The following is a 23,446-nucleotide window of genomic DNA, read 5'->3' on the forward strand; positions in this document are numbered from 1 at the left end:
AAATAGGAAGGAATCCTGCCTCCGCTTTCCCCTCCCTGCAAAGAGCTGCCAGCTGTCAGTGATTAGTGTGGACTACAATTCCCAGAATCCACCTTTCCCCTTTAAAAAGTCCACAGGAGGGAAACCTGCCTTCTCTTTCCCCTCCCTGCACTCAAAGGGCTGTCAGTGCTTAGTGTGGACTACAATTCCCAGAATCCACTTTCCTCAAGAAGGTCCAAAGGAGGGAATCCTGTCTCCTCTTTCCACTCCCTGCAAAGGGCACTCAAAGGGCTGTCAGTGCTTACTGTGGACTACAATTCCCAGAATCCACATTCCCCCTTCCCATTAATTAGAAAGGAACCCTGCCTCCTCTTTCCACTCCCTGCAAAGAGCTGCCAGCTGTCAATAATTAGGGTGGACTACAATTCCCAGAATCTACCTTCCACCTTAAGAAGGTCCAAAGGAAGGAACCCTGTCTCCTCTTTCCCCTCCCTGCAAAGGGCACTCAAAGGGCTGTCAGTGCTTAGTGTGGACTACAATTCCCAGAATCCACCTTATGATGATGATGGTGAAGGTATTATGATCATTGCCACCATCTTTTTCCTTGGGAGTTCCCTGTAGGGACTGCAACTCCCAGAATCCTCAAGTAAGACCCTCCCTCCTGCAAAAGGCAGAGGTGTGGATTTCTCCCCTTTGGATGCCCAGAATCCCCCAGCCCTTCTAAATCAACCCATTGAACCTGGGACCTCCTCCTCCCCTGCAAAAGACAGACCAGACTGCCAGGTTGGTGCCCCTTTTGGACAACTCCCAGAATCCCCAGCCAGCTGGGAGTTGCAACAACAGCCAAAGAGCTCCTCCTCGTTCCCTCTGAGTTCCTATTGTCTGCCTTTCAAGTCCAGCAGGTGAAACCCAACCCTCCTGCAGCTTCCGCTGTGTGCCAAGCCAAATGCCAGGGAAAGACCAGAGGGCACTCTTCCTTGTTCAGACCGGATACTTCCTGTCTCAGAACAGATCTTCTCAATCGCCAAGATGCCTGGTGCATTGAAGAATGGGGGATTTTCCTTTCAGGCAGCTTTGGAAGGGAGGTGCCCCCAGAGTGGGCATCAGCGGCCGGGTTCCTGGTGCCAACGCTTTCCAAGATTTCTCATCAGTGACTCCAGTGACAGAGTGGCGGGGATGCCAATCCAGTTGGCAGATGATACAGAACCTGGATATGTGTCTGTGTGTGCGACTAATACAATATGACAGTGATTCTCAACCTTCCTGATGTCACAACCCCTTAATACAGTTCCTCATGTTGTGGTGACCCCCAACCATAACATTAGTTTTGTTGCTACTTCATAACTGTAATTTTGGTACTGTTATGAACCATCATGTAAATATCTGATAGGCAGGATGTATTTTCATTCACTGGACCAAACTTGGCACCAATACCCGATATGCTCAAATTTGAATACTGGTGGGGTTGGGGAGGGGATTGACTTTGTCATTTGGGAGGTGTACTTGCTGGGATTTATAGTTCACCGACAATCAAAGAGCATTCTGAACTCCACTAACGATGGAATTGAACCAAAGTTGGCACACAGAACTCGCATGACCAACAGAAAATACTGGAAGGGTTTGGTGGGCATTCACCTTGAGTTTTGAAGTTGTAGTTCAACTACATCCAGAGAGCTCTGTGAACTCAAACAATGATGGATCAGGACCAAACTTGGCACAAATCCTCAATTTGCTCAAATGTGAACACTAGCGGAGTTTGGGGAAAATATACCTTGACATTTGGGAGTTGTAGATGCTGGGTTTTATAGTTCATGTACAATCAAAGAACAGTCTGAGCCCCACCAGCAATGGAATTGGGCCAAACTTTCCACACAGAACCCCTATGACCAACAGAAAATACTGTGTGCTGAGAAACCTTCACTGTTCTATAGGACCTGGAGTCCAAAGGGCATTCACACTAAAACAAATGTCGTTTGTCCCATTTGAACTGCTATGGGACCCTGAGGATTAAACTTCGGCATTCTTTGGCAGAGAAGGCAAAAGACCTTGTAAAACTACAACTCCCAGGACACCATAGTAGTCAAAGCTGGGGTTGCACGCCATTCATGTCAAGTTTCATAAAGTTTCCGTTTCATAACGTTTCAGCAGAAAAACTCTACGGAGCCTTTTAATATTTTTCCTGAATGGAGGCCATCCGGTCCATTTTATTGCATGTTTTTGCCCCATTTCAAAAACAAACGCCTTGAAAAAAACCTTGAGCTTGGAAGAATGACGTTGGGATGACAACTCCCAGATTCAAGCTCGGACCAAATTGGGACAAATCGGAGAAATCAATCTCGAGTTCTGAGGCTTTAGGTGGGAATCGCAGGTGGCTAAAAGCGTCTGTCGTCTCTGCAAGCCTTCTCTCTCATTCCCATTTCCTTCGAAATACAAAAAGAAACCTCTCTCTCTTGCAAGGTGACTTGAACCCGGCTCTAGGGCCTCCTCAAGAGAAAGGCTTCCTCGGCTGTGCCTCCTTCTGCTGCAGCTTCCGAATGAGCTCCAGCATATTCATCTGGAGCGTCAGTTCCTGCCGAAGGAAAACAATTCAAAGAAGATCATCCCTCTGGAACAGAATGTATTGCCTTCCGCCGCCCACTTGCCTCAAATGTCAAAACGCCCGAAGGAGCAAAAAACACACATTCGATCCTGATCCTTGTTTCATACACGATGCTTGCACAGCTCTATTTAGACCGGTTTGGGACCTCTACGAGGCTCCTTGCTGTGCAGGTCCTGGGATGCATAGTAGGGCTGGGCGGTTTCGTTTCGTAATTTCGTAATTCGTTAAAAAATTCGTATTTTTTTATAACGAAGCGATAATGAACCATTCAGGAGCAATTAAAAAACGAAACGAATTTTTTAATTCGTTTCGTAATTGGTTCAAATTCGTTTTGTATTCGTTTCGTTATCATTTTGAAATCGTTTCGTTATTATTTCCGCATGTCTGGGGCAAGTTTTATAGTTGTTGTTTGTTTAATCAGTGAAAAAAAATTATAAATATCACACCAACAGTCAACAACATAGGGAGAGGGAAGCTTCAGAAGTTCCCCCTGTCCCATTTGGAGTTTTTTTAGCGTATTGCGCGGTCGCGTCCGCCATTAATGAATCGATTCGTAATTGTTTCGTAATTGTTTCGTAATTTATGAAATTTCGTAAATATCGAACTTTTTTAAAGAAAAAATTTGGAATTCTTTTAAAAATCAAAACGCAAAAACCCCCAAAAAACGAATCAATTTTAGAAACAAATTTTTCCGTGGTTGCCCAGCCCTAATGCATAGCCCGGCGAGGCCCATTCCGTTCAAACCCAAACAGAGCCACAGAAAGCCCCACACTTTGCATGAAGGCCCACAATGACCTGATAATTCTGCGGCACACTGTTTGTGCCACTCAGAGCCATATTTGTAGCAAAGCAGCTCATAAATGTATGAATGAGGACCGAGGCAGGAAGCCTAGGGACATATTGGGAGGGATCTCAGTGTATTGGGTTTGGGATGCTCCGAGACATGCCTATCGCTCACAAGGTAAGTGAAGGGAAAAGTCCAGAAACCTAGGTTATCATCATTTTGGGAACAGCCAACAAACAGAAGGAAGTCATTGACAAGCTGGAATGTATCCAGAGGAGGGCAACTAAAATGATCAAGGGTCTGGAGAACAAGCCCGATGAGGAAAGCTTAAAGAGCTGGGCATGTTTGGCCTGTAGAAGAGAAGGCTGAGAGGCGACATGATGAGGGCCGTTTATTAAGATGTGAGGGGAAGTTGTAGGGAGGAGGGAGTAAGCTTGTTTTCTGCTGCCCTGGAGACTAGGACGTAATGGAACAATGGCTTCAAACTACAGGAAAGAAAGGAGATTCTGCCTGAACATTAGGAAGAACTTCATAACTGTGAGAGCTGTTCAGCAGTGAAACTCTCTGCCCCGGAGTGTGGTGGAGGCTTTTACACAGAGGTTGGATGGCCATCTTTTTTTTTTTGAGGGGGTGTGTGTGTGCTTTGAATGAGATTTTCCTGCTTCTTGGCATGGGGCTGGACTGGATGGTCCATGAGGTCTCTTCCAACTCTAGGATTCTATGATTCTATCACTAAAGTAACAGCCAGGAGATAGTTTATCTAATCTTCTATGGCTCTATTGGAGGAAACAACATGGGGACTGACACTGCTCCCAGATCCTTCCCAAAGGGCAATTGGAAGTGATGTTGAGTCATTTCTTGTTGCCATTTTCAACAGGACTGGAGTCTCCTTCTCTGGAGGCTTGTCAGCGGAAGCTGAATGACCATCTGTTGGGAGGGCTTTGATTGTGTCTTCCTGCCTGGCAGAAGGGGGTTGGACTAGATTGCCCCTGGGGGTCTCTTCCAACTTTCAGAGTCAACCATCATCACCTTTGATGACATTATGTAACATGTTTGTTCCTGGGTTATAAATGCCATTTCCTAATTAGTTCTCTCATAAAAACCTGGGGAAAATTGATTAAACTGCAAAAACTTTGTTTCTGTGGGAGGGACATCCTGCAGCCATAAGTATCTCATCATTGAGTCTCAAACAATTCAACCTGGTTTGTGACAGCCACAGAAACAAAGTTTCTGGAGTAGAAAAACTACTTTCATAGTAAATACTGAATAATTAAACAGGAAATAACACTTTCAAACTGGGAACTGATTATTTTTTTCAATTTTTGTTGCCTAGTAATAGTCAAGATGATGCCGGAGTCTTCTTCTCTGGAGGCTTTTAAGCAGAGGCTGGAGAGCCATCTGTCAGGGGGGCTTTGATTGTGTCTTTCTGTATGATGGAAAAGGAATAGTCTAGATGGCCTTTGGTGATCTCTTCCAAATCTATTATTTCATCATCATCATCATTATCATCATGATAGTAATAATAATAGTAATAATAATAATCATCATCATCATCTTAGTTAATGATGCTGCTGCTGATGGAATCTCCTTCTCTGGAGTCTCTTCCAACTTTGGGATTCTAGTCTATCTACCCATATATAAATGCTCTGTATTTTTTGAGTGACATCATTACTCAAAATCTGCTGGATGAATTTTCACCAAATTTGGCCACAAGATACCTACTAATCCAAGGACTGACCATCAATCAAAAAATTGATTTTGTCATTTGGGAGTTGAGGTTGCTGGGATTTATAGTTCACCAACAATCTAAGAGCATTCTGAACCCCACCAACGACAGAATTGAACCAAACTTGGCATACAGGACTTCCGTGACCAACAGAAAACACTAGAAGGATTTGGTAGGCATGGACCTTGAGTTTTGGAGTTGTTGTTCACCTATATCCAGAGACATATGTGGACTCAATCAATGAAGGATCTAGACCAAACTTGGCACGAATACTCCATATGCCCAAATATGAACACAGATGGAGTTTGGGGGAAATAGACCTTGACACTTAGGAGTTGTAGTTACTGAGATTTATAGTTCACCTACAATCAAAGAGCATTTTGAACCCCACCAACAATAGAATTGGGCCAAACTTCTCACACAGAACCCCCATGACCAACAGAAAATACTTTGTTTTCTGGTGGTCTTAGGCGACCCCTCTGACACCCCCTCGTGACCACCCCAGGGGTCCCGACCCCCAGGTTGAGAAATGCTGCCTTAAGGTCATCCAGTCCAACTCCCTTCACCAGAGCAAGAAAACATAATCAATGCCCTCCTGACAAAGAGCCATCCAGCTATAAATAGATATACAGTATATGATTCACGCACACACATATATATGTATATGACAGACATAGTATAATAAATTTGAAAGGGGCCCCTAAAGAAGGACAATTATATGTTGCATGTTCCAGAGGAGCGTGCCTCAGAGGAGTGTGTTTGCTCCATTAATGTTCAGCATTTACACAAATGACCAGCCACTGCCAGAAGGGACAGAGAGTTTCATTTATGCTGATGATCGTACCATTACCGCTCAAGCAGGGAGCTTTGAGATGGTTGAACAGAAGCTCTAGGTGCTCTTACTGCCTATTACAGGGAAAACCAGCAGATCCCTAATCCATCTAAAACACATACATGTGCTTTTCATCTTAAGAACAGACAAGCATTCCGAGCTCTGAGGACTACCTGGGAAGGAATCCCACTGGAGCATTGCAGCACACCCAAATACCTGGGAGTCACTCTGGACCATGCTTGACCTACAAGAAGCACTGCCTGAATATCAAGCAAAAAGTGGGCGCTAGAAACAATATCATACGAAAGATGACTGGCACAACCTGGGGATCACAACCAGACACGGTGAAGACATCTGCCCTTGCGCTATGCTACTCTGCTGCTGAGTATGCATGCCCAGTGTGGAACACATCTCACCACGCTAAAACAGTAGATGTGGCTCTTAATGAGACATGCCACATTATCACAGGGTGTCTGCGCCCTACACCACTGGAGAAATTACACTGTTTAGCCAGTATTGCACCACCTGACATCCGCCGGGAAGTAGCAGTGAAAGGACCAAGGCAGTGACATCTCCAGCTCATCCCTTGTTTGGGTATTCAGCCAGCACGTCAATGACTTAAATCAAGAAATAGTTTTCTAAGATCTACAGAGACACTCACTGGAACATCTCAGCAAGCGAGAGTCCAAAAGTGGCAGGCTCAAACCCAGAACCTCAATCAATGGCTGATACCAAATGAGAGACTCCCCCCTGGGCACACAGAAAACTGCACGACTTGGAAGGTACTGAACAGACTGTGCTCTGGCACCACGAGATGCAGAGCCAACCTTAAGAAATGGGGCTACAAAGTGGAATCCACACTCCCTGCTTGAGCGAGTGTGGAGAAGAACAAACTACAGACCACCTGCTGCGATGCAACCTGAGCCCTGCTACATGCACAATGGAAGACATTCTTATAGTAACACCAGAGGCACTCCCAAGTGGCCAGCTACTGGTCAAAGGACATTTAATCAACTACCTAGCTTGCAAACTTTGTGTTTTGTTTGTTTGTTTGTTAAAAATGCAATACTACTGTTTGGCTTGCTCCTGACACGATAAATAAATAAATAAATAAATATGTTCCAGAGTGGGCAAATCAGACAATCTCTATGTCAACACTGACAAACAAACAACAAGAAATGCTGTTTACCCACAAGCATTAAGAAATTACATATATTAGAAACCAACACTTTCTCATTACTTTATTTGCCAGATCAACAGACTGGGCCACAGCAATGCGTGGCAAGGGATGGCTAGTGAAAAGGGCTGGTTTGGCACATTTGGAGGTTGTTTCCATACCTTTCTTTGTCAAAACAAGATCCACCCATAGTGGAGACCCATAGTGGGTCTCCCTGATGAAGGCCCATCAGAGAAGACTTCTGGGATGGCGAAAATGGCCAACTTATAGAGATATATTAATTAAAAATTCAAATAATATGAAACCCCACAAAGATTTAAAAAAGAAATTTCTTAACATTACATGGTTGCATTATTTACAGATTAGAGACTATTATAACCAAGATAAAAAAATGGGATTTAATTGGGAGGAATCAAGATGGGAGAAGATATTAAAATTGGAGAAGAAATTAATATCAAATATCTATAATATATTATTGATTTGGCTAACCGAAAAAGAACAGATTAAATCCTGTATGATCAAATGGGCTCAAAATTTAAGAGGACCAATTCAAATAAGAGAATGGGAACAAATGTGGAGCAAAAAACTGAAGTATACTTATGCAATGGACCCAAAAGAAAGTTGGTTAAAAATGTTCCACAGGTGGTATACCACACCTAAACAATTGGCCCATATGTATAAAAATGTATCAGACATGTGCTGGAAATGTCATGAGCAAGTTGGATCTTTTTATCATATGTGGCGGACTTGTAAAATAGCATCCAAATATTGGACAAAAATTCATGAAGAGACGCAAAATATTTTTAAAAAGAGACTTCTCCAAAAAACCAGAATATTACCTCTTAGGTTTTACGGATTTAGAGTTACAATTAAGTGAGGAGGAAGACAAACTTTTTACATTTATCACGACAGCCGCCAGAATTGTTTTCGCAAAGGAATTGAAACAAGAACAAAATCCATCCACAGAACTGTGGTTGGACAAAATGAGAGAAATAAAAGACATGGACGAATTGACATTTTTATTGAAGAAGAATATGGGAAATATATTAAAAATTGGGATCTCTTTCACAACTATCTGGAAAATAAACATTTTTATTTAAAAAGGTTTTGACTAAAAGAAAGGACATTAACCAAGATGGAATGGAAGTCAATTTTTATTTTTATTTTCTCTCTTCTCTTCTCTTTTTCCTTTTCTTCTTTCTCTTCTTTCCTATAATGGTATTGTTCTCACTATTTCACTGTTTTGATGGTTTAAATAATTTCAATAAAATATACAAAAGTCAGGTTGGCAGCTGCATTTTCCCCACCCCGCTTTCAAATCCAAGGTCGGGTACCATTCTTGCCCATAAAAAAATACCCAGAAAGGCCCCGTTGGACTCAGTGGAGTTGCTCGGCTGTGGTGGGCACTGACCTGCGGGTTGGTGGTGATGTAAAACCCGGAGACACCCGCCTTCTCCAAGGTGCTCTGCTGGTCCACGACTTTTTGGTCCAGCTCCAAGACAATCTTCTTGTCCATCATCAGCTGCTCATTGTGGATGCGCTGCTCCATGGCCTGAGTAGAGGAGAAAGACCCAGCTGAGAGCACAGAACTTTCAGACCCAAAAGGGATGGAGGGAACCCCATTCACCTTGCATAGGATCCTCGAGCTGGAAGGGATCCCCTCAAATGCCATCTAGTCCAACCCCAAACCTGCCAGGCAGGGAGACACAATCAAAGTCCTCCCGACAGATGACCGTCTCTGCCCCAAAGGCGACTCTGACCTGAAGCTCCCTCTGCTGTGCAGCTTTGAGCAGGGGCAGGTTGTGAGGCTTGCAGCACTGCTGGGCATCCTTGTGCTTGTGCAGCATCTCTTGCTTCAGGGCTGTCAGGAGACAAAACCCAAGAGAGCGCCATTTATTCCCGAGCCACAAAGATGTGTGGTCTGTTTGGCCCCAGGCGGGACCTTTGTTCCAGACAATGAGAAGCAATGGCCAGCAGCAAGGGACTCCTGCAAATGGTCTGCTACGGGAACGATGCCTTTCTATTCCTTCCCGATTGTCCAGCACTTAAAATAGTCAACATCAGCAGCTTCCTGGACACTACAGGGCCTTGACATGGCTGCGCCCACACTTTGGAACCCCCAGCATGGCTCCCTTGTCACTCTATAAGAGTCCTAGAGTTGGAAGAGTCCCCAAAGGTCATCTAGCCCAACCCTCTGCTGTGCAGGAAGGCACAATGAAAGCTCTCCCAGCAGATGGCCATCAGCCTCTGTTCCAAAACCTCCAAAGGAGGAGATGGGGGAGGTCTGAGAAAAGCAGAAAAGAGAGGGACTACACCTTCTCCCAATAGAGACCAGAGCTTTCCAAACTGTGTGTTGCACAAGGGTGTCGCATGAAAAATACTTCTTCCCCCCTTTCCCATTCCTATAAACAGAGGCTGCCTGGCTGGAAGACACAGTCAAAGCCCTTCTGACAAATGGCCGTTCAGCCTCAGTTCAAAAACATCCAGAGGAGGAGACACCACTGGACCCCTAGGTAGTTTATACTTCACCAGTTTTGGAAACTCTCAAAGGGCATCTAGTCCAACACCCTCCTGCCATTAAGGAAGGCATAGTCAAAGCCCTCCCAACAGATGGCCATCCAGCCTCCATTAAAAAACCTCCAGAGGGGTTCAATTCCTACAGAAGTGGAGTGCTGGTGCTGTTCAAGTGTAGGTACTGCTATAACTTTGATAATTGACAGAGTTTGTTGATTGAGCTGCAGTAATGACCACTGAAATGTATAAGTTTCTAATCAGGACAAGAAAATCTGGTGACAACAATGTTTGTGATGAACCCCATGGAGTGGCGATAAAGGAAACTACAGAGGAATCAACTGTAGTATATTAAGTGGAAAGGAAACATTTTAAAACTTTGTTTATACAGTAAAGATTACAGTATATGAGACGTAAATATATGATATATAATTATACAATATATATCGTATTTACTCAGATCTAGTGCTCACCTTTTTTTGAGCTAAATGACCTTCTCATAATTAGGGTGCACATTAGATTCATGTAATACTGTCATCTTACTGATGAGCCAAAGGAATAAAAGGAGAAGCTACTTCAGGAGCGTCTGCAGCTCCTCTTTGAGGGACCTCATCTCTTATGTAATTGCCATGGCTCAGTACTATGCAATGCTAGGATCTGTAGTCTCGTGAGGCATCCGCATCCTTTGGCAGAGAAGGCACAGGATCTTGTCAAACTACATCCCCACAACTCCACAGCATTGAAACCAAAGCAGTTAAAATTGATTCATTCTGTAGCATAAATGCACCCCAAGGTTTTCTTTTTCGTGGCAGAAAGCTTTGGTGCTCACTTTTGAAAGAAGAAATCCTAAGCAGGCAGCAACAGGAATGCGCACCTTTTTTCGGCCAAATTATTCAGAAGGAACGTTTTGTTGCTGCGCATTACATTTGCCAGCAACCCCTTTTTTTTGGTTTCACGGTTTTGAAAATGGAGGTGTGTATTAGATTTGATGGCACATTAGACTTGAGTCAATAGATGTTATGATATATATATATATATATATATATATATATATATATATATATAATGAAACTCTTGAAAGGGTTTCAACCTCCAGCTTGCCAGTACAACCGAAATTATTTATTTATTTATGAAATGTGTATCTCGCCTTTCTCCCAATCAAGGGGCCAAGGTGGTTAACAGTAAATAAAAACATACAATATAAAATTAAGAACAAGTTAAAACCATAAATATTATCAGGTGCTGTTAAAATCCCAACAAGATAAGATAAAACCACCCTGATAAAACCTAATGGAGTCGAATGGCCTTCTTAACCTTTGGATATAATTATCACTAGTTTCCCCCGATTACTTCCTTGAAAAGGAAGGTTTTTAGGCTCTTCCTGAATACCAACAGAGAGGGTTTAGATCTAATCTTTCCTGGGAGGGCATTCCAAAGAGAGGGGGCCACTCCCCAGAAGAACCACTCTCTAGCAGACTTTAGGTGGAAAGTGTCTCGAATGCTACAGGATACCAGCAATTCCCCACTGGACCTTTGTACTCTCCCCAGTGTATATACAGGAACCCGATATCTCAGGTAATCTGGACAGATGCCGTGAAGGTCTTTAAAGGTCAAAACCAGCACTTTGAATCGGGCTCGGAAACTAATTGGAAGCTAGTGTATCTGTTTCAGGAGCGGGGTAGTATGTTCCCTTATATCCACTCCCTTTAACAGCTTAGCTGCCGATTTTTGGACAAACTGAAGCTTCTGAGCCGTTTTCAAAGGCAGACACACGTAGAGCGCATTACAGTAGTCCAGGCGGGATGTAACCAAGGCAATCTCCACAACCTGGGCTTCCAGGTTTAGAGAGGAATCCAGAATCACCCCCAAAGTGTGAACCTGCGCTTTCAGGGGGAGTGTAACCCCATCTAGCTCTGGTTTTCCCCCTATTCCCAGATCCATCCTACAGGAGACTAGTACTACTTCTGTCTTATCTGGATTCAGTTTCAATTTGTTTACCCTCATCCAGGCCATTACTGCCTCCAGACATCGGTTCAGGCAGAAATACCATGTCGCCAAAGGAGGCAGGTGCGTGTCATCAATATTAAAAGTTTGGAAATCTCCGATCTCAACACTAGACTCCTATTGACACAGTTGAGGATGGTATTGGCTTTTTGAGCTGCTGGTGCCCCAACCACGGCTTGCCTCGGTGCTCGCTGTGCAGCGTGAGCCGCTGGTTGTAGAGGTTGCGCTCCGTCAAGTGCTGGATCTCCAGCAAACCTTGCACGATTTCAAAGACCGTCCCGTCGATGAGTGCCAAGGCCAGGTCGCTGAGGATAGTGTAGGACAGCCGCTGCTGGCAGGAGCTGGAGAAGGAACAGAAGGGAGGGAGGGAGGGAGAAAGAGGGAGGAATCACAAAAAGACGCCAAAGAGGCAAGCCATTTACGAAAAAAAAAAACTGCCTTCTTCAGCCCCAGGAATCACTCAAAGGCAAATCAATGGAGGGAGACAACTTAAAATTATTATTATTATGTTTATTTATACCCTGCTTTATCAATCCCAAAGGAGACTCAAAGCCACTATGGATTTGGATTTTTTCCCCGAATCCTTCCAAAGGGCAACTGTTTAGAAAGGTGACTTCCAAAACACCAGCATTATAAGGACATACATATTTGGGAGGGAAATTAGAAATAAAATAACTCAATATTCCAGAATGAGAATCTATTAAGGATAATTTATTAAATATTTCGAAATGAGAATCTATTAAGGGCATAGATGTTTAGGGGTGGGGGAAAATTACAAATAAATAACTAAATATTCTAGAATTATAAGCTATTAAAGGTATAGAAATTTTCTGGGGGAAAATTACAAATAAATAACTAAATATTCCAGAATTATAAGCTATTCATTTATTTATTTATTTAATCGTGTCAGGAGCAACCAGACATTTGTATTACATTTTTAACAAAACAAACAAACAGACAGACAAAACACAACGTTTGCAAGCTTGGTAATTAATTAAATATCCTTTGACCAGTATCTGGCCACTTGGAGTGCAAGAAGGTCCTCCATTGTGCATGTAGCAGGGCTCAGGTTGCATCGCAGCAGGTGGTCTGTAGTCTGCTCTTCTCCACACTCGCATGTCGTGGATTCCACTTTGTAGCCCCATTTCTTAAGATTAGCTCTGCATCTCGTGGTGCCAGAACGCAGTCTGTTCAGCGCCTTCCAAGTCGCCCAGTTTTCTGTGTGCCCAGGGGGGGAGTCTCTCATTTGGTATCAGCCATTGATTGAGGTTCTGGGTTTGAGCCTGCCACTTTTGGACTCTCGCTTGCTGGGGTGTTCCAGCGAGTGTCTCTGTAGATCTTAGAAAACTATTTCTTGATTTAAGTCGTTGACATGCTGGTTGATACCCAAACAGGGGATGAGCTGGAGATGTCACTGCCTTGGTCCTTTCACTATTGGTTGCTACTTCCCGGCGGATGTCAGGTGGTGCAATACCGGCTAAGCAGTGTAGTTTCTCCAGTGGTGTAGGGTGCAGACACCCTGTGATAATGCGGCATGTCTCATTAAGAGCCACATCCACTGTTTTAGCGTGGTGAGATGTGTTCCACACTGGGTATGCATACTCAGCAGCAGAGTAGCATAGCGCAAGGGCAGATGTCTTCACTGTGTGTGGTTGTAATCCCCAGGTTGTGCCAGTAAGGTTTCGTATGATATTGTTTCTAGCACCCACCTTTTGCTTGATATTCAGGCAGTGCTTCTTGTAGGTCAGAGCACGGTCCAGAGTGACTCCCAGGTATTTAGGTGTGCTGCAATGCTCCAGTGGGATTCCTTCCCAGGTAATCCTCAGAGCTCGGGATGCTTGTCTGTTATAAGCTATTAAAGGCATAGATATTTTCTGGGGGGAAATTACAAATAAATAACTAAATATTCCAGAATTATAAACTATGAAGTATGTATTTTGGGAATAATTACAAATAACTAACCAAATGGGTTGCTGTGAGTTTATGGCTATGTTCCAGAAGCATTCTCCCCTGACATATCACCCACATCTATGGTAGGCATCCTCAGAGGTTGAGGGAACAGCTGGACACTAGGCAAGTGAGGTTTATATATCTGTGGAATGTCCTGGGTGGGAGAAAGAACTCTTGTCTGCCTGAGGCAACTGTGAATGTTGCAATTGGCCACCTTGATTAGAATTGAATTGTCTTGCAGCTTCAAAGACTGTCTGCTTCTTGCCTGGGGGAAACCTTTGTTCGGAGGTGCTGGCCCATGAACATGAACAAAATCTGGCTTCCAGTATTATGAAACACTAAAATCAGGACAGTAGATAAAGAGCAACACTAAAAAAACCACAGGGGAATTCCAGACAGGAATCAATCAGGGCCAGTTAACGCATCCCAACAAAGGATGCTTCCAGGCAGGAAGCAGTTAGGCTTTGAAGCTGCAAGACCATTAAGTGCTAATCAAGGTGGTCAATTGCAACATTCAAACTTGCCTCAGACAGACACAGTTCTTTCTCTCACCCTGGACATTATTCCACAGGTTTATATATAAACCCCACTGGCCTAGTTTCCAACAGCCTTCACAACCTCTGACGATGCCTGCCATAGATGTGGGTGAAACGTCAGGAGAGAATGCTTCTGGAACATGGCCATACAGCCCGAAAAACTTACAACAACCCAGTAATTATAAGCTATTAAAAGCATAGATATTTTCTGGGAGAAATTACAAATAAATAACATTCCAGAATTATAAGCTAATAAAAATGTTGACATTTTTGGAGGGGAAGGGACTACACATAAATGAACAAATACAAATGCTAGAATTAAAAGATGTCAAGGCTGTAGATATTTTGGGGGAAATACAAATAAATGAATAAAGAGAAATGCGATAATTATAAGATATTAAAGTTTTAGATATTATGGGGTAGAAAAATGAATACATAACATGCCTGAATTATAATTATGCTGTGGTTCCGAGGTGGGAGACTTCTCTGCTCGATGGAGCTCGAAAGCCGGCAACCCCATTTAGGAAATACCGAGGCTTTGAGGCCTACTCCTCTTTCTCACCTGGGCAGAGCCTTGACCAGGGTCTGCAGCTCGGAGAGGAGCTGATAATGCCGGGCTTGTTGTCGGGCTGTCCGGTCGCTTCCGCCGCCTCCTCCTCCGCTTCCGTAGCCCGCGAGGCCTACTCCCCCGGCCGCATCCCCGGCGTCGTCGTAGATGAAAGGCGGCCCAAAGCGCTCCATGTTGGGGAGGGGGGTCACGCGAGGCCCCGGCTTTGGGCCTAGGCCTCGCGCTGGGCCAGCAGAGTCCGGACGGCGGCGCTGCGGCGGCTTCAGAGAGGAGAGACAGCAGAGAAGGCGGGCCGGCACTGAGGCCTCCTCCAGGGCGGCGCGAGGGTCTCTGAGCATGGGCAGAGTGTGCTTAGTTGGAACAGTTTGCACGTCAACAACAACAGCAGCAGCAACAACAATCTCACTTGGAGCAGCACATTTGTCTAATAATAATAATAGTCTCAATTGGAGCAGCACATTTACATAATAATAATAATAATAATAATAATAATAATAATAATAATAATGTGTTCTCACTTGGAGCAGCACATTTGCCTAATGATAATAATAATAGTAATAATAGTCGCAATTAGAGCAGCAAATTTAGATAATAATAATAATAATAATAATAATAATAATAATATCATGATCTCTCAACTGCAAAAGGCCAGCTTACTTGGATCTGCACGCATCATTCGCAAATACATCACACAGTCCTAGATGCTTGGGAAGTGTTCGACTTGTGATTTTGTGATACGGAATCCAGCATATAGATCTCGTTTGCTATGACATACTGTGCTTTTGTGGCAGTAAAATAATAATAATTTAGTGTTCTCGCTTGGAGCAGCACATTTGTCGAATAATAATGGTCTCAATTGGAGCAGCTAATTTACATAATAATAATAATCATCGTCATCATCATCAATATAGTGTTCTTGCTCGGAGCAGCAAATATGCCTATTATCATTAATAAATAGGAAATATGTGCAATTGACAATTGAAATGGCCTTGGTTTACAATTCTGGATCATGTGATTTTAATGTTTATATTAGGTATTTTAACTCTATGTCTTAATATCTAAAAGTTGCTTATGTCTTCTGTTTAATGGTCTTAATGATGTTAACGTATAGTTTATATGTTTATTGTTTAGATATTATAGGCTTCATCACACTAGAGAAAAAACCCACTTTAAAATCTGGTTTCTATCTCCTGCAGAATTCTGGGGTTTGTAGTTTAGGGAGGAGCCTTTAACAGCCTCACTTAACTACAAATTCTGCAGGAGGCAGAAACCGGATTTAAAGTGGATTTTTTTCTCTAGTGTGATGTAGTACCTCCATGTATGTTTGACATTGAATTTTGCCATTATGATGTTGTAAACTGCTTTGAGTCCCCCCAGGGGTGAGAAAAGCGGTATATTAATATCACAAATGAATAAATAAATAAATAATATTGTTAGTGCAGAAGATGGCAGGTTCCCCATGAGCTCCGGAGTGCCTTCTCCTGGGGGGCTGCAGTACCCCAATGGTCGGTCCCTTTGCTGCCCCCAGCGGACACATCCATAAATGGGAAGCTTGCCTCTGTGGAGGACTTACAGCTACCGCATTAACACCACTTGGGTATCATACCACAATTCCACTTCAGTGGCCATGACAGCATCCTGGAGTTTTGTAGTTTGCTGAGACATGAGAACCCTTGGACACAAAGAGTGCGGTTGAGATGTGGCAGCCCTTTGTTCCCTTCAGGCGGCAGCATGGCCCCGCAGAAGGCCTGGCTCATGCACTCGGGACTTCCTTTCCCTTCTGGGCCCCCCTCTCCATCCCCAAATCTGTGGCAATCCAGCCATCCGCCGTCCCTTTCCAGTGGCGCTGCAGCAGCGCAAGCATCAGCTGGGGCGTCTCATGCGGCTCCTAATGAGAGCCAGATCTGGCCCAAGACGGATGACATCGGGGTGTGTGCTTCCCGGCCCAGACTAAACAGGGAGCGCAAGAACAAAGGAAGGGGAGGAGAGAAGAACTGGGGAAGGAGCCCTGCCGAGAAAGCAGGATGCGAGCCAAAGTCGTCTTGAACTTCCTCTTCACTTTTCGCTATATGTTTTCCGCACACAATATGGCCTTCATATCCGCAAGGGACGATAGCGAGACCGATTGAAATGAAGGACCTCTGGCCCAAGAATATTAGAGTTGCACCAAAGGGCTTAGAAAATGCCCAGAGAGGGTATCTCTTGTTGGACATAAAACCATGGATACCAGTCTTGTGGTTACAGAGGTTATACTGTGTGTAGTTTTACTTGTATTTCTTTGTTCTGGAAGTCACCTTGCGTCCTACCCTTGTGGAAAGTCAGGGTGTAAGTAGAAGAAATGGTTGCGTTGCCATTCAGTGCAAGTACTTGGGCAACCCCAGTTCTGGTGATGTATGCAACGTGGGATCATAGTAGTAAATTAATACAAGGATTCAAATCAGCTGGAATTTATCCTTATGTTGACCAAAGTGGGTTTTGTCTGCAGGAAATGGCATGGAGACCAATGCATGTCGGGAAAACTTTTATCAGTGTCCAATTATACTTCTTGATAGTTACTAGGAGGTTTGAGCAATGCCTCTACTACGGAGTTAAGGATGCATAGTTATGTGAAGAGAATCGGGTGCCAACACAAAAGAAATTGCATCCTAATAGTGCTGTTTTACCTACAAAAGCCTATTTTGTCACCGCCCTGAAGCCCAGCCCTCCGTTTCTTCGGAATTCAAAATGGCAACTAAAAGCAGCAGCCAGCAGTCGCTGTGAAAAGTGGCTAGTGACCCAAACAGCATGGTGGAAGGACAGGCACAGAAATCACACACAACAGGCATAGAAATACATTTTGTTTTAATTGAGGAAGCTTTCCATGGAGATGCTAGACTTGCGTACCATACTGTCCTCGTCGCAGCTGGGGCACCTGAGGCTCAGGGTTGCCAAGCCATCGATGCCAAGCGGTCCCCCTGCCATGCCTAGACTGAGGGAGGATAATCCCCCTATTTCCAGCAATGGGCAAAGTTCTGCTGTCACGATGTCCAGCTGGGGATGAGTCCCAACGTAAGGTCTCAGGTAGTGACCCCTCTAGGCTCTGGGGGCTGCAGACCTCCAAAAGCAAGGTCACATTCCCCGCTTCCTTGACTCCTGGAGGTCCTGCTCCTTGTTCCTGGCCCCAACAACGTGACAGAAAGCCCGTGACTCTATCCTGCAGATTATATCGACTCTGTCGTCGCTAGGGAGAGAAGCACGGCATATGCAATTATAATACTGCTACAAAGAAGGCCCCAACACCCCTCTCGCCCATCCCGTTCCCTCCAGTTTGGAATCCCAGGCGCCAGCGCTTGGGCCACAACCCCCCCCCCCCAATGAAAGAGGAATGAAATCAGAAGTGCATTGGGTCTCTTGGTCCAATCTCCCATGGATGGGAGGTACACTCCAGAGTCTGGTCCCATTTCCGCAGCCCCAGTCCTCTTTGCAAGGCTTTCGGGAACTTCATTGCACAGTCTGAGGGGGGGTCACGGAAGCTTTTGGCTGTTCAGTGGCTGCCTCCCGGCTCTTCTTCCTGGGCGGTTTTTTGATGGGGGTCCTCTTGACCACTTGGTCGCTGGCCACAGGGGCCGGGTCTTGGCTACCACCGCTGGAGCTCTGCTTCTCCACCCGCTTGGGGTCGCTGGTCGGGGTTCCCTCGGCAATGGGGCTGATCAGTTTCTGCAAGTTGGGAGAGGTTGGCAGGACCGGCTTGCTGGACTTCTGGCTGGCAGTGGCCACAGAGCGCTTTGCCTTCTGCGGAGGAGTGGGCTTCTCCCGCTGAGCCGGCAAGGGGCTCACCCCATTCTGCCGGTTCCCACCGTCCCCTCGGTTGAGGCTCTGAGTCTTTTCCTTTAACTGGGCGGCCAACAAGGTAGCTGCCTCTGAGGACAAGTGTGGGTGGATCACTTCGGAGCGGGACTTGCTATGACCGGGGCTCTTGGGGGCTTCACCTGCTTTCCTGTCGGCTGGGAGGTAACTCCCCATCTTCTTGATGACGTTCTGGACGGCGCCGTTGAGGTTCTCCAGTTGGTCCTGACTACTCTTATGTCGCTGCTTTGGTTTGGACAGTGGGGGCTGGTCCCCGGAGGCCGACTGGCTCTTTCCCTCAGAGCTGAGCTCCTTTGGGTGCTTTGGGGCCTTCTCCTTGCCCCGGGTGGTCGCCTTATCATCCGATTTGCCATGCAACCCGGCTGAGGCCTCACTGGGGCTCCTCTTCCGCTTGGCCAGCCCTTGTTTGTGCTCTGACAGATCCGTCAGGCCGATGGCTGGCAGGGAATTGGACTGGTTAGAGTTGTACTTGCTGTGGATCCAGGAGACTTTGGGCTTAGTCGAGGGGTCCGGTGGTGGGGGTTTGGACCTTTCTGGTGATGGGGGCTTAGCAGCCTTACTGTCCACGGCATTCTCATCCTCCTCCCGGGATTGTTTAGAGAGGCGAGCAATCCGGGCATACAGAGCCCCACTGGCTGATCCGGAGCCGCACGAGGAGCGCTCGCTGTCAGAGGACTTGAGCAGGGGCATCTCGCTGCTGTCTGCCTGGATGGAGCTGCTCTCTTTCAAGACAGTGTACTCCCCAGCTTCGTCCTCACTGATAGCCGGGGCTGTTTTCTCACCGCAAGGGGCTGAAACCCGGTCTTTGCTGTCATTCACGCTTTCTGCAGAGGATGAAAAAATAAATAGAAATAGCTAGCTGATAGGCTAGACCACTCGTTCCCAAACTTTGGTCCTCCAGGTGTTTTGGACTTCAGCTCCAGAATTCCTGATAGTTGGACAATTTGGCAAAGACTTCTGGCAAACCCTTGGAAAACAAAGTTTGGGAAACTCTGGGTGAGACAAACAAAATTCAACAGCAGGACCACATTTCAGAAACCCTGGCTATGGTCTGCAAGCCGAATGTAAATGAAAGAGCCGAGTGCAGAGGTGCCTTGCTCGTTTCTCTTCCCCCACCTGGGAAAGGAAGACACTGGGATTACAGGAGTTAAACTTTTCCGGGTGGGAAGCGTTTTGCTTTATTGTAATTATGGTTTTGTGTTTTCTTTCAAAGGCATGCATGTGTGGCCTTAGAATTCTTGAGTCATTACAGGGCTATTTGGTGACGGCCTGTGATTTGCTACAGCGGGGTTGCGGCAGAGCTGGGCCAGGGCCAAATTCCTTTGCTCTGTTCCCGATTGCCAAAATTAGAGAAAGGAGAGAGAGAAAGAACGAAGGCGCGCAATTGCTGGGACGGTCATTGACCGCATGGCCGCAGTTGGGCTGCAAGACGGAAGATGCTGGAGTCCAGGGCCATCCGCAAGGGCACACTTGCTTCAGTCCCAACCGACTTGCTTTTAAGTACTCTAATCCTCAGTGGCCTAGATGGAATTTTGACAAAGAAACTTTGTGTGCTTGTTAAGGATCTTTGGGAGGTTCATTCTCAGCAGCCATCTCAGTACATACTTGTAAATAAAGGGTCTGGTTCAGCAGCTCTGCCTACAGAAGGCTGCATGTCAATTGTGATGCAATAGTTCACTGAACACAAGCAAAGTGTTGCCAGATCACACCAAAGTGGGAAAGCTGGACTTCTAGTCCCATAAACTTCAATCAGCCTCAGGAATAATGGGAACTAACATCCAGCACTTCCTGCAGCTTGCCTATCTATACTTTTGACGTTCTACTATCCAACCGCATCCCTTGGGCCACAGTGACATTGGAAGGACTGTCTGGTCCGAGTCAGATTTAGAGTGATTAAAGGTATCTAGAGGAGGTCTTTCCCTGTGATATGGGGGTCATTTCACTGTATTGTAACAATTCTAAAAAGTATTTCACATCCCATTGAGCCATCACTGACCTTCATGCGGCACGCAGTAGACGGGACCTTCATCTGTGGTGTCAAAGGATGAGAAGGAGCCCCGGGAAGACCATGATGGGGATGGCTGCTCCACCACAGAGGGGGGCTCGATGAAGCTGCAGTTCATGGTGTTCTCCAGGTCATGGTGAGCCACTGCAAAACATCAAGACAGTGGAGAAGTGAGGCCTTTCCAGGGACATCAGTTATGCTAGCCAAAGGGATGCGGTTGGAGCCGGGGCATAAGACCAGTTGGTGGAGTGGTCTTGTATTCTCACACAGTACCAAGAGGGAAACCCACCACCAGCCAAGAAGAGCTTCCTGTTCACTGCTGAAAGAGTCTCCTTTTCTTTTCTTAAAACCACCGAGAAAGGCTGCTCAGGCTGAATTCCAAAATTACTGTATATACTCATGTATAAGTCTAGTCTGATACTCATCTATGTCTGGAAATGACTTCTACAGTATATACAATAATTTCAGAATTCAGCTAGAGCAGCAGTTCTCATTAGTTGCCTAAACATATACATGAGTATTTCTAGACTTATACATGAGTATAAATCTATACCTATACATGTATACGGACATATGCAATACATACTCGTGTATAAGTATAGAAATATAAGGCATATAAATGTCGCAAATAAATAAATAAATAAATAAGTCTAGACTTATACTCATGCATGCCTAGACATGACTTATACATGAATATATACTCTGTGCTAAGAGATTATGGGAGTTGCAATAGAAAAGACTGTGGGGAGCCACAGGTTGCCCACCCCTTCCATACAGGGACAGCGTAAGAAAACCACCATCACGTAAAATAACGATATGGGTAATTGCTTGGTGTCATTTTGCTCTGCAGGCAAGAGATTCAAATTATGCCTCAACGGACATTGTAGCCAAATCAACACTCAGGCCCGACTGGAAAAGAGAAAGTGCCAGGAAATTGGACGGCACATCTCCCATGGAACCTAGCCCTTCCACGGCCCCAGAATGCATTGCCAAAGCAACTGGAGGGGGAGCCCCCCCCCCAGCTCTGACAGCGCAAGGCTGAGAAGACCCCAAACAGGACGGCTTCTGTGCAAAGAAGAGCCCGTGGGGACGCCGCATTTCCTGTAGCCGCTCGGCACTCAGACATCTGGTCCAAGCTCTTGCCAAATAAATTACACCGCCAGCGAGAGCAAAAGCTGTGCCACTTCCGGTGGGCCTCTTGCCTCCTCCCGCTCCGTCTTCCTTGCTTTGCAGATCTCAAAGACCTGCCTTGTGGGAAAGGAGGCCTCTGCCTTCGTTCTTTCCAATCGCGGTGAGAGAAGGCGGCTAGAAAAGAAGAGGCAGGAGGATCCAGAACAAAGATGGTTCTTTTGGGCTTCAGTGACCCAGGGGGAGCCTTGTGGGATGGAATGAACTTAAAAAGCAACATATGAAGCACACTCTTCATTATTTAAAAAATAAATGTTTTCTGGGGCACACTGTGTCTTTTTGGAAGACAATCCTCAACTTGAACGGGAACTTCAGTGGCCACCTAGACCAAACCTGTTCTAACGTGTACAGCTAAAACACTCCTGAGAGGTGCTCATCCAACCTTGGTTTGAAGGCAACCAAAGAACAGTCCTATTCCAATAGTTCTGACATCCCCCCTGCTTTCCCTTTACTCCGAAGTCTCAGAAACCAAAACAAGGAGGAGAGGGGCGGCTTGCTCTCATTTCTGAGCCAACTCCGGGGTCTGTCCCCCCTTGCTGCCGCCAGCCACTCGCAAGGCCTAGTCCCCACCATTTCTGCAGAGGAGAGTTGGATAATCAAAAGAACATATGGCAAGGCCTGCATGCCAAGGCAAACAGACAAGCCTGAGACCCAGGCATTTCTTTCCAGTGAAATAACAACCCTCTGGCTGTGGGGTGAAGTAGCGGGCCAGGCCTGCTCTGGAGTGAGCGCTTCAGGAGGGAGTGTGTCCCCCTCCCACAAATGACAGGGCTCCTGGGTTGAGAGGGCCTTCTTGTTGGCTACACCCTAGCGTTCCCTTCCTATGGAGGCTAGGACAAACCCAAGTTGCTCTCCTCCCATTGAGATTTTTGGCAAAGTTTTCGATGCAACATGTAGGGGCTTGAGCCTTGGACTAGCACACTGGAGCCCAGGGTTCGAATCCCCACTTGGCCATAGAAGCTCACTGGGTGACCTTGGACAAGTCACACTCTCTCAGCCTTGAGGAAAGCAAGAGCAAGCCTCTTTTGAACCAATCATGAAAACAGTGAGAGTTAAGAAAGGAAGGCATACCAAAAAGGACACATTCAGGCTCATTTTTAGCCTCTTTTTCTGTATACCATCATGACTTTGATGCTCTATGATACCTTGAGTCTGAATTCAGGAGAAGAGAGGTGATGATGATGATGAAAATGACTCAGGTACACCAGAGCCAAACTTAGTAACTGTCTTCGTAACCTCCCGCTTGGGTCTCAATGTCTGGCTAAGCGCCATCGCAAACTTATTGGCCCAGCCTGGCAAAACTTAATTTAATTTTCTTATCAATATCGGGGCAGAAGGGGCAATGGAGAAAATTGAGTGAGAAAGCCTGGATCGTTCTTTTAGGCACTGAACCAATCCAACCAAGGCAAAGTCAGCGTCCGCCAAGGAGGGGGAGCGTGCTCTGGCTGCCCCTGTTTATACAAAGCCACCGACCAGTGGCAAGTGCCAGGAAAGGCGCACACACAGGCCCATTCAGGCAGTGCCTTGGCGGCACAGAGGGAGCCCTTATTCTGGAAAGGGAGGGAAAACCCCCTTCCCGGCATGCTTCTGTAAACACAGGGCTTGTTATGCTTTCGGTGGGAAAGCGGCTCCCTCCGCTCAGAGGAGCTGTGTCTGGAAGGGCTGAAGATAGAGCTCTGGCCAGAGGGGAAGGCAAAATGAGAAAAATCCGGCCCTACTCACAAACGCTCAGATGAGACCC

General features: G+C 45.8%; 2 protein-coding genes across 3 annotated transcripts in view; both read right to left on the bottom strand.

Moving 5' to 3' along the window:
- Nucleotides 1–2,144: 2,144 nt before the first annotated feature.
- LOC132781263 (protein DGCR6) lies at nucleotides 2,145–15,019 on the bottom strand. The gene is made up of 5 exons (XM_060785367.2): nucleotides 14,661–15,019; nucleotides 11,793–11,953; nucleotides 8,858–8,958; nucleotides 8,509–8,649; nucleotides 2,145–2,548 (listed from the first exon to the last, which is right to left on the bottom strand). The coding sequence occupies exons 1-5, from the start codon at nucleotides 15,002–15,004 to the stop codon at nucleotides 2,465–2,467; spliced, it is 831 nt and encodes a 276-aa protein (XP_060641350.2). The 5' UTR covers nucleotides 15,005–15,019; the 3' UTR covers nucleotides 2,145–2,464.
- A 2,471-nt stretch (nucleotides 15,020–17,490) lies between these two features.
- Nucleotides 17,491–23,446, bottom strand: part of SCARF2 (scavenger receptor class F member 2) — a 37,393-nt gene continuing 31,437 nt past the window's right edge. For both annotated transcript variants that reach the window (XM_060785347.2, XM_060785348.2), the window contains 2 exons: nucleotides 20,509–20,661; nucleotides 17,491–19,336 (listed from right to left, as the gene is read on the bottom strand). In XM_060785347.2, the coding sequence (XP_060641330.2) occupies nucleotides 18,147–19,336; nucleotides 20,509–20,661 (1,343 nt within the window). In that variant the 3' untranslated portion in view covers nucleotides 17,491–18,146. The remainder of the gene's footprint in view (nucleotides 19,337–20,508; nucleotides 20,662–23,446) is intronic.

The sequence above is a fragment of the Anolis sagrei genome, chromosome X (assembly GCF_037176765.1).
Source record: "Anolis sagrei isolate rAnoSag1 chromosome X, rAnoSag1.mat, whole genome shotgun sequence".
NCBI classification, from domain to species: Eukaryota; Metazoa; Chordata; class Lepidosauria; order Squamata; family Dactyloidae; genus Anolis; species Anolis sagrei.

Coding starts and splice junctions, on each gene's coding strand:
- LOC132781263 (XM_060785367.2), bottom strand. CDS start 15,004: ATGCTCAGAGACCCTCGCGCCGCCCTGGAGGAGGCCTCAGTGCCGGCC. Junction 8,959..11,792: donor GCTGCACAGCGAGCACCGAG/GCAAGCCGTGGT, acceptor GTCTCCTGACAG/CCCTGAAGCAAGAGATGCTG. Junction 8,650..8,857: donor CACAGCAGAGGGAGCTTCAG/GTCAGAGTCGCC, acceptor TCCTCTACTCAG/GCCATGGAGCAGCGCATCCA.